Genomic DNA, 10,010 nt, shown 5'->3' on the forward strand with positions numbered 1-10,010 from the left:
GATCCGTACCATTTACAGAGCCTCCTTCCCTTCCTCCCTCCCTTCCTCTCTTCTCCCTCCGGCAAAACTTTTTACAAACAAAATAAACCTGTGTGTATTGATTTCTGAGCCTCATGGTGTAAATCCAGTTTCTAGGGATTATTTCTGCTCTGGGCTAGATTGAGATGGGATGAACTATGGTAGCCTGGGGCCACCTGGTTCTGCTTTCCAAATATCCGTGAGGTCAGTAATGAGTGGGGTGTAGATCAAGATAGACTTCCTGGAGGAAAAGGAAGAGTTCGGGCTGGAGAGGCAAAACACCTTGACGGTCAGCAGGTTGGCCCTTTGCGGGTTGCGCTGGTTGGGCTGGTTTGACCACTGCCCCTAAGCCGGGAAGTTTGAAGATCCCGGGATAGAAATCCCGACACTCACCAGCACTAGCCTCAGGCTTAAAGCGGGACACTAGGGTCCGCCCTCGCCCTGCCTGCGGGGCGGGGCTGCACCTGCCGCTGGGTCTGTCGCCGCTGCGCACCTCGGCCAGGTAAACTGTCAGCTTCCGCGCGAGTCTCAGGTCTGAAAGCAGGTGGGTGGCAGTCGTGAGGAGGTGAGTAGAGGTCGTGGTTCCTGGAGCCGCTCCAGTTTTAGGGTTGAGGACTTTGAGGGGAGCACTTTGCTTCGAGGAGCCTTGGGGTCATGGTCCCGCAGGAAGTAGCTCTGAACCAGACGGGTTTCCCACTCAGCCCGGAAGCTCGAGGGCGCTGCGTCCAGTCCCGGTCTCTGGCCTTGCTCTTTTCATTCTGCCCAACACAGTCACTAGCTTCCTCTTGACTTCAGTGCAAGCCTGTAGAGACGGACAGGCGGGCGGGCGAGGGGGTGCAAGACCTCACCTTTGCTCCCACGAGCGTATCTCAAACCTGAGCAATTCTAGGACACCTGGGCAGACTGAGAGGCTGGCAGGGACCTGGACTCGCGGGGACCCTAGCAGAGCTTTCGCCTCCGGTGAGCGCCAGCGCTCGGTGCGCGCCTAGACTAGCTGCCGGCGCGCTTCCGCTCTCCGTGCGCGTCCCCATCTTCTGCACGCTTGCCTGATAGGTCGGCTTGCCTCACCTGTTGGGTTCCGGGGAAACAGGTCTTGCTCCACCCACAGAAGACCAAGGGCAAGATGTAGGAACGTGATGAACTCGGGGAATTGGTCTCCTTGAGGCCTTTTATGCACAATCTTTTCTTTAAAAAAATATTTGGGGACCCAGCACACGCCAGGAACAGGGGCAGCGCAAGAGCTGCGCTGAGCAGCACCCAGGCAGATGCTGAGCGGCAAAAACAGACCTGCAAGTGGGGAGCAGGCACTGGGGCTTCGGGCTCCGAAGCTCCAGAACACTCACTTATCTGACAGTACAGGTTGCCCCTATAGTTCAAGGACTGTGCCTCCGGGAGAAGGACCTGCGCCTTCTAGGACCCTCATAATATGGAGGCAATGCTGAGTGATCAGAGGGGCTAGGCTGGGGTTTGAATTCTGAGGTCCTGGAGTGCTTCCAAAGGACTGCAGAGGCAAGTATCTGAGACCATCTGGGTTTTTATGCAAGATTGGCCTGAGGCTGGGATATGGAATAGCACAGTGGTTCTCAGCCTTCCTAATGCTAGGACTCTTTAATACAGTTCCTCATGTTGTGGTGACTCCCAACCATAAAGTTATTTTTGTTGCTACTTGATCACTAAGTTTGCTAATGTTATGAAGCTGCAATTCTTTAATACAATTCTCCATGTTGTGGTGAATCCCCTCCCCACCACCATAAGGTTATTTTCATTGCTACTTCATAACTGTAATGTTACTACTGTTGTGAATTGTAAATACCTGTATTTTCCAATAACCTTAGGAGACTCCTGTGAAAGGGTTGATCGATCCCCAAAGGGGTCATGGCCCTGCAGATTGAGAACAGCTAGGATAGATGGTAGATGTTAGCAGACAGGAAATGAGAACAGTATTGATTCAAGACTCTGAGAAGGTAACAGGTCCTTGAGGTGTAGGAGCTCAAACATTCTGCCAGACTTCTAAGGGGGCAAACATGTTTGAGGGCACCGCCCCTCAGTCCTGGGGCACCGCCCCTCAGTCCTGGGGCACCGCCCTCAGTCCTGGGGCACCTATTTCTTCACTTCTGCCCTGGGTGCTCCTGAGCTTTGCTGTGTTACAGCTTCTTGATTCACAATATGGGAAACAGAATTGCCTCTAGTGAGGTCAGCCAGTTACTGTGTGTGGGATGCTCAGGAGGCCTACCAGGCGGCTTCAGGTAGCAAATGTAAAGGAAGGGCATCTGTTCCCTTCAGCCTTTCCAGCCTTGAGCCAAAAGTCCACCATTACCCAGAGATCATGAATGCCAGGCCACAGGGGTGGGGAGGTGAGGGCGAGTGTAGGGAGTCACTTGATCAGGGTTGGGTCATAGTCAGGTAAGGTGGCAGGAAAGCCTGCTTCTGCATTGAGAATGCTCCTGGACTGAAGATGCTCCTGGGTGGCCTGAACCAGAGGCAGGAAGGCCACAGGAGAGTCTCCAGAACCTCCTCCTGTAGCTATGATTGTGAAGGGAGAGCCAGGAACTGGGGAAGACCCTTATTCATGTCTGTAAACACTGCTACTAAGCCCCAAGGCTCAAATCAAACTAGTGTGTGTGGGGGGGGGGAGGGGGAGAGAAGACATCGGTAGCAAAAGGAGAAACCAGCTATCTTCTCCCCCGTCCTACAGCAGGGTCAGGGGCTTGTGGCTTTTGTGCTTTGGCACCTGAAAAAGGGCTCTGCTGACTGAAGGAAAGGCCATCCAGAGATTGTTCCACCTTGAGACCCATCCCATCTACAGACGCCAAACCCCAAGACTATTGCTGATGCCAAGATGTGCTCCCAGACAGGAGCCTGGTGTGGCTCTCCTCTGAGAGGCTCCACCAGCATCTGACTAAGACAGATGCAGATACAGCCAACCATTGAACTGAGCCTGGGGACCCCAGTGGAAGAGTTAGAGGAAGGACTGAAGGGTTTGTAACACCATAGGAAGAACAACAATATCAATTAACTGGACCCTCCAGAGCGCCTAGGGACTAAATCACCAACCAAAGAGTATACATGGATGGGTCCATGGCTCCAGCTACATATGTAGCAGAGGACTGCCTTATGTGGCATCAATAGAAGGGGAGGCCCTAAGCCGGGCGGTGGTGGCGCACGCCTGTAATCCCAGCACTCTGGGAGGCAGAGGCAGGCGGATTTCTGAGTTCAAGGCCAGCCTGGTCTACAGAGTGAGTTCCAGGACCACCAGGGCTATACAGAGAAACCCTGTCTGGAAAAAACCAAGTCCAAAAAACCAAACCAACCAAACAAACAAAAAACCAACTAAACAAACAAACAAGGAGAGGCCCTTGGTTCTGTGGAAGCTCAATGTTCCAGTGTAGGGGGATGTTAGAGGGGTGAGGGGAGTAAGTGGGTGGGTGGGGGAGCACCTTCTTAGAGGCAAAGAGGAGGGAGGATGGGATTGGGGGTTGCAGAGGGGAGATGGGGAAGGGGAACAACATTTGAAATATAAATAAATAAAATGACTAATTAAAAAAAGAAAGAAAGAAAAAGGGCTTTGCTATTTCACGCTAGCCCTAAGGTAATGTCTGTGAGATACCACAGCCTTCACAGTTATTCAATTCTCCCAGTCTTTTGCCTGGGAGGTGGACATGGTAAGGATCAGGGAAATATGCTCTAGGTTTCATTATTGGTCACCAGTTTCTTAGAGATCCCCTTTACCATAGAAGGTCAGAGGTGAGTCATGGATGGGGCTTTTTGTTGTTGTTGGGGGATGCAGATAGCATAATTCCTCCTCTCTACTCATGAGACTATAATACAATGAGAGTGTTACGAGGCACAGCCTTTAATCCCAGTACTCAAGAGACAGAGGCAGGTCTGTCTGTGAGTTCCAGGCCAGCCTGGTCTACATAGACAGTTCTAGGTCAACCAAGACTACTTAGCAAGACCTTGTGTCAAAAGGTTGTGTGTGTGGTGGAATCTAAGAGGCACGCCTCCTACCCAGCTTGTCTTTCTTGTGTATGTTTAGGATGACACTGGCTGGGGACCTCCTTGCCAGGATCTCTGCACATCACCCTAGTCTCTGCCACCTGGAGTAACCACTTACACCCTTGCCCAGGCACAAAGGTAGTGCTTCGGGACTAGGGCGGCCCGGGAGGAAGGGGCCTTCTTATTCAGAGTTACAGGAAGAGCCAGGCAAGGCGGGGCAAAGACCGCCAACAGCCCGCCCCGCCAGGGGAAGGGGTGGGTACCTGGGTGGGGTTTGGGTTTAAGAGAGGATGTGACTGCAAGGCCAGGAAACTAAGGGGAAAAGTTCTGACTAAAATACACATCAACAAAAGCCGGGTCCTCGCCCAAGCTTGGTGATGCATTGTGGGTAGCCACAACACTGTGGCTCCTCTCTGGGGCCCAGCTGAGGGGACAATTTGCTCCCAAGTGCATGCTACTGACCTCAATGGCCATCTCCCTTCTGGAAGAAAGATCCTGAACCAGGTGACTGTGCTTTCCCTTTTGTTCTGAGTGATCCTGTAGCCTTGTGGTCAGCCCTCGGAGGTAGGCTTGGCTGAGGAGAGGGCCATGGTCCTGAGGTGCATGAAAGCACACTGGTGTGTGTGTGTGTGTGTGCTCGTGTGCATGCATGCATAGGTGTACTTGTGGCCCCTGAGGTATTTAGGAGCAAGCCTGTGAGGTGAGGTGTAGGCAGCCCAAACCCTGTGGGAAAGGCAGTGTTGTATAGAAGATCCAGGTGTGTACATTGGCAAAGGCGCACTCAGCATGGCTGACTGGGGGACAGAGAGGAGGTGTGCACGCACAGAATGTGAAAGAGAAGCGGGCACAGGCGAGGACACCTGCTGCTTCAGTGAGTCACATCCTGGAAATTTGGTCTTGACTTCTGGCAGTCTCTGTGGCTGCCTTTGCAGGGGTCAAGGTCTTCTGAGCTGAAGGAGGTTGAGGGTTATGGCAGGGCGTGCTCTAGGACCTGCTGGGCTAGGGTATGCACTTCTGGTCACTCTAAGGGGTCAGCGGAGTAGCTGTGGTAGGTGGTTGTACTTCCGGAATTACAGTGGAACTCCCCTTCACCCTAAGGGTTTCTGGAAGGATTACCTTGCCGCCCCCTTCCTCCCCAGTAATGTGCCTCTTGCTGAGCTAGCTCCCAGGCCTGAGATTTCTGGCTGAGTATCGCCCAGTGCAGAACAAGAGGAGACAGAGTAAGAGACTCATTCTCATTAAAGCTTCCTGGGCTTTAGGTATAGGAGAGGCATCTGAGGCAGACCAGGCCCAGGGTCTCGGAGCTTGACCCCACCTTCCTGCTGCCCATGTGTTGTACAACATGGAGGAGAGTAAGAACTCAATAAATGCTTGTTGCATAAAGAGAGTGAACTTGGGGCACCCAGGAAAGAGGGATCACCTCAGGCCCTGGGCTGCTAAAGCAAAGCTCTGGAATTCTTCCTGCAGCTTCCTACGGAGCTTTTTGAATCCCAGCTGTGTATAATTGCTGTGGGCTGAGAATGGCCCAGGACCCCAGTAAGAAGTCATCTGTGTTTAGGGTTTCCAGGAGGGGTTCCCAAGGCCTTTTCAGAGTGGCCTCTACATCAGCCTGGTCCCCATTTACCTCTCCTGGCCCAGATGAGCCTCAGGGTGTCCACAGGTGTGATGTGTCCATTCACATGCGCATGCGTGACTGCATCCAGAGCAAACTCTCACAGTTAGGTCTCACTTATGGTTCATATCCCCTTAGTTCCCAGGTCCTGGCCAGGTGATAAGCCCCCATGTGCCCACCTGCTTACGACAGTCCATCCATTACAGGGGGCAGCCAGGAATAAGGCTAACTGCTCTCTCCTGAGGTCAGATCCTTCTTGGAGCATGTCTGCTGTGTCCCTGAGTCACCACAGTAGCCACAGGATGTGTGAAGGTGGTCCATGGGCCTGCCCCTTCCAAACTGTGTGAGGCAGAATCTGCGCTGGGCTTGTGATATCCAGGCGCTCACCCAGCACTCTGAGACTGGCCGAGGTTGCAAGGCAGCTATCTGGTGTGCAGCCAGTACTGCTGGTGGCTGACAGTTACTGGTTAACTCATCCTGTTCTTGTTTAACTTGTCCCCTGGGGATGGTGGCAGCCTCTGACCTCCAGGACCTCCTGTCCATCTGGCTGAATAGACAGAAAGGAGTCCTCTTCGGCCTTCAGTGGACCCTCTGCTCCGTTAAGGAGCCACCGTGGTGCCAGGGGTGGATCCAGCATTCGGCCTGCTGTGAAGAGGTTCTGGAAGGGCCATGGCAGGTAGGCAAGCGGGAGAGGGCCGGGACAAAGGCCCCACCCCATTTTCTGCCTGCGGGCTGGCCCTGCATTGTACCCTCTGCTCAACTCTGTGCTTGGATACACGCCAGAGGTCAAAGCCTATGCTCAGCCCTTCCTTCCAGTAGTTGGCTTTCCTCTCTAACTCAGGGCAGTGATGTAAGCTTCTACTTCCCTCCCACCCAAGGCCTCCAGATGAGGCCTACAGTAAGCCTAGGAACCTTAGCCTATCCAGGACCTTAGCCGGGGTCCTGGGGGTGTGAATGTGAAATGACTGACGTAAAGCGGGGTACCTCTCCAGCCTCCTGCTAGGGCCACACTTTTACTTAAAGATGGGAAAATTTCTTTCAGCCTCAGAGAACTGGGAGGGCAGTCTGTGGCCAGTGGAGGGGGTTCCTGGGCTCTGGCTTGTCCTGTCTCTATGGAAGAAGTTAGAACGCTATATGTATTCTTTCAACCTTTGGTATCCACAGTCCCTGTAGCTCTTCAGTAGAAGCCAGCCTGGCTGAGGGAGGCAGGAGCTGGCTCTTCTAAAGGGGTAGCATGGATCCTGGACTCATGTCCAGCAGGGATAAAACAACAGATGGGCTCCTCTGTCTGGGCTGGCTCAGCTCAGATACGACTCTGGCCACTCCTCTTTCTGTTAATGTTCCTCCTAAGCACAAGGCTGTCACATGAGGGCCAGCAGAACACAACTGCCCACTGCTGAGGAAAGAATGCAAGGCCAGGCTCTGGCCTGTAGGATCCATGATGGATGTAGTGTGACCACTGACGCCCCTTGCCCACTGCCTACTTTTAACCCCTTGATGATAGAGTGTCTGTGATAGCACGGCAGTAGGCATCCCAACATGGCTGACCTGTTGCACTCTTTCTGCAGGTGTCTGTGACATGGCTCCTAATTTCCTTTCCCCATCTGAAGACCAGGCCTTGGGGCCTGCTCTTGGCAGAACAGTTGCTTTGAATTGCACAGCTTGGGTGGTCTCTAGGCCCCAGTGTCCCCAGCCATCAGTGCAATGGCTAAAAGATGGTCTGGCATTGGGCAATGGAAGCCACTTCAGCCTCCATGAGGAGTTCTGGTAAGAGACCTGGCATCCAGGATTAGAGTAACCACTGGGATATACCTGTGGCCAGCCTTTCTGACCTACACCCTAAACTCTAACAACCTGGATGAGGGCTATGTATTATCTATGCAAATCTGACATGGCCGAGTATTCCCATGGCCACAGATAGCGGGTTGGCTTTGGGGGCAGGTCTTAGTTTATTCATGTATCTTGTAGACTGTCTGGGGATAGAATCCTAAGTCTATAATAGTTCATTGACTAGCTAAGACGGTAACCAAAGGATCCCCATCACCCAGGCCCAATTCTGTCCACTTAGCCCAAATCTGCAATCTCTCCCTGGGCAGTGAACCCCAGACAGGTGGGACTTGGGCATCTCCCCCCGCCCCCTGATGTTCTTGGTCCCCAGGTGAGGGTCTGGCCTGGTTTTCCCAGGGTCAGCGCCAACGCCTCAGAGATTGTGTCCAGTGTTCTGGTGCTCAACTTGACCAACGCTGAGGACTACGGAACCTTCACCTGTTCTGTCTGGAATGTCAGCTCCCACTCCTTCACTCTTTGGCGAGCTGGTGAGGGAGTTCAGGGTGGTGGAGGGTTAGGGTCTCCATGTAATGTAGTCCTAACGTTAAAGGAACAGTGGCTCCCCCTGTCTGCAGGCCCCGCTGGCCATGTGGCTGCAGTGCTGGCTTCTCTTCTGGTCCTGGTGGTTCTGCTGCTGGTGGCCCTGCTCTATGTTAAGTGTCGTCTGAACGTGCTGCTTTGGTACCAAGACACTTACGGGGAGGTGGAGATGAATGGTATGCAGGGTTTTGCATGGATTAGGGCACAGGTTTCAGCCAAGGGCCTAGCTGCTTACTGGGTTCAGTCCTGGGTGGAGGGAGTTGTAGTTCTAGAGGATTCTAGGTGTACAAAGGTGGTGGAAAGGCAGTGTCTCAGAAGGGCACAGGACTGGGATCAACCGAAGGAAGAGACATGTTCAGAGAAGTGTTGGGCTTGGAAGTGGGGTGCTCTGTAACTGGCCGTGCTGACTGGCTTTCTCAACAGATGGGAAGTTATACGATGCGTACGTGTCCTACAACGACTGCCCAGAAGACCGCAAATTTGTAAATTTTATTCTGAAGCCTCAGTTGGAGCGGCGTCGGGGATACAAACTCTTCCTAGAGGACCGGGACCTCTTGCCGCGCGCGGGTACCGCCCATGTCCTGCCTCCTGGTCCCTACTTTGTTCCCTGAGTCCCGCCCTTGTCATTGGCTCCGCCTCTCATCCACCCGTCCACGCCCTTGCCTACAGAGCCCTCTGCCGACCTTTTGGTGAACTTGAGTCGCTGTCGGCGTCTCATTGTGGTTCTCTCAGATGCCTTCCTAAGCCGGCCCTGGTGTAGCCAGAGCTTCCGGTGCGTCGGGCTGTTGGCTTGGGGTGGGGGACCAGGAGGCCTCTCCTGCCTCTCCTGACAGTCCGGTCTTCTCAGGGAGGGACTATGCCGCCTACTGGAGCTCACCCGCAGACCTATCTTCATCACCTTTGAGGGCCAGAGGCGTGAGCCAATACACCCTGCTCTCCGTCTCCTGCGCCAGCACCGCCACCTCGTGACCTTGCTGCTTTGGAAGCCTGGCTCCGTGGTGCGAGGGCTGGGAACGGGAGGGAGGTTGTGGGTGGGTGCCCGGGGCGCTGGAGGGCTGGGGACCTGCAAGTCAGCCACCAGCAGTGCTCTTTAGACCTGGGTGGCTAGAGGTTTCCTGTTTGTAGATCCCCATGTGTTTGTACTGATGGTCCAAACCTGGCCCCCAGACACCTTCCTCTGATTTTTGGAAAGAGCTACAGCTAGCACTGCCACGGAAGGTGCAGTACAGGCCGGTGGAGGGAGACCCTCAAACCCGACTTCAGGATGACAAAGATCCCATGCTAATCGTGAGAGGACGTGCTGCCCAGGGCCGGGCCATGGAGTCAGAGCTGGATCCAGACCCTGAGGGAGACCTGGGTATGCTCAGGGCAGATCAAGGGGTCAGACACAGCTCCAGCGTCCTGGAAAGGACCCAGGCTTGGAGGACTCTGGCATGGAGAGATCCTGTCTCTTAAGGAGGTTTGACCTCCATTGACAGTGGCCCTCACTGCCTCTTACTGGGGAGGTATTTTTGCTCCTAGGCCTCCGTGGGGGAACTTTCAGGGCTTCTAATGTCTTTGTGGCTGGTGGGTGAGCATGAAGTAATCCCTTCTGATCCCAGATCCTAGTAGAAGACCGGCTGTAGATCTTGCAGCCTCAGGCCTTGTGGTATCCTGCAGGTGTCCGTGGACCTGTCTTTGGGGAGCCACCAACTCCACTGCATGAAAGCAGGGTCTCCATGGGAGAGGGCCATGGCAGTGAAATGGATGTCTCTGACCTTGGTTCTCGAAACTACAGTGTACGAACGGACTTCTACTGCCTTGTGTCTGAGGATGACGTGTAGCCCGTATCCTAGCAGTCCAGATCATGAGATCATGGCGGCAGCTTCCAGGGTAGAGGCAAGCACTCCTTCTTCCTAGGACCACAACCCTTGCCTCTATTCCTGGCCTCACCCCAGGAAAGGAGTGTGGCTCCAGGGTGTCACAAAATAAAATCCTCTTGGCTGTTGCCTGGGCTTCTTTCTCTGTGGGTGGTAAC

The 10,010-nt window shown here is 53.9% G+C and overlaps 1 protein-coding gene across 2 annotated transcripts; it reads left to right on the forward strand.

Annotated features, from left to right (window-relative positions):
- Positions 1-498: 498 nt before the first annotated feature.
- On the forward strand, positions 499-9,981 carry Sigirr (single Ig and TIR domain containing). 2 transcript variants are annotated; one of them, XM_052195926.1, is made up of 10 exons: positions 499-583; positions 6,142-6,302; positions 7,195-7,393; positions 7,811-7,941; positions 8,029-8,169; positions 8,417-8,560; positions 8,663-8,765; positions 8,841-8,991; positions 9,161-9,350; positions 9,653-9,981. In XM_052195926.1, the coding sequence occupies exons 2-10, from the start codon at positions 6,296-6,298 to the stop codon at positions 9,814-9,816; spliced, it is 1,230 nt and encodes a 409-aa protein (XP_052051886.1). In that variant the 5' UTR covers positions 499-583; positions 6,142-6,295; the 3' UTR covers positions 9,817-9,981. The 2 variants fall into 2 exon arrangements, with proteins under 2 accessions (XP_052051886.1, XP_052051883.1); XM_052195923.1 differs by lacking the exon at positions 499-583 and adding an exon at positions 4,296-4,518.
- The last annotated feature ends 29 nt before the right edge of the window (positions 9,982-10,010 follow it).

This window comes from Apodemus sylvaticus, chromosome 1 (assembly GCF_947179515.1).
Source record: "Apodemus sylvaticus chromosome 1, mApoSyl1.1, whole genome shotgun sequence".
In the NCBI taxonomy this organism is placed as follows: Eukaryota; Metazoa; Chordata; class Mammalia; order Rodentia; family Muridae; genus Apodemus; species Apodemus sylvaticus.

What these genes read in the sequence shown, in the direction of transcription:
- Sigirr (XM_052195926.1), top strand. An exon ending in CTTCACTCTTTGGCGAGCTG is followed by an intron (nt 7,942 to 8,028) that starts GTGAGGGAGTTC and finishes CCCTGTCTGCAG; the next exon opens with GCCCCGCTGGCCATGTGGCT. An exon ending in CGGGGAGGTGGAGATGAATG is followed by an intron (nt 8,170 to 8,416) that starts GTATGCAGGGTT and finishes CTTTCTCAACAG; the next exon opens with ATGGGAAGTTATACGATGCG.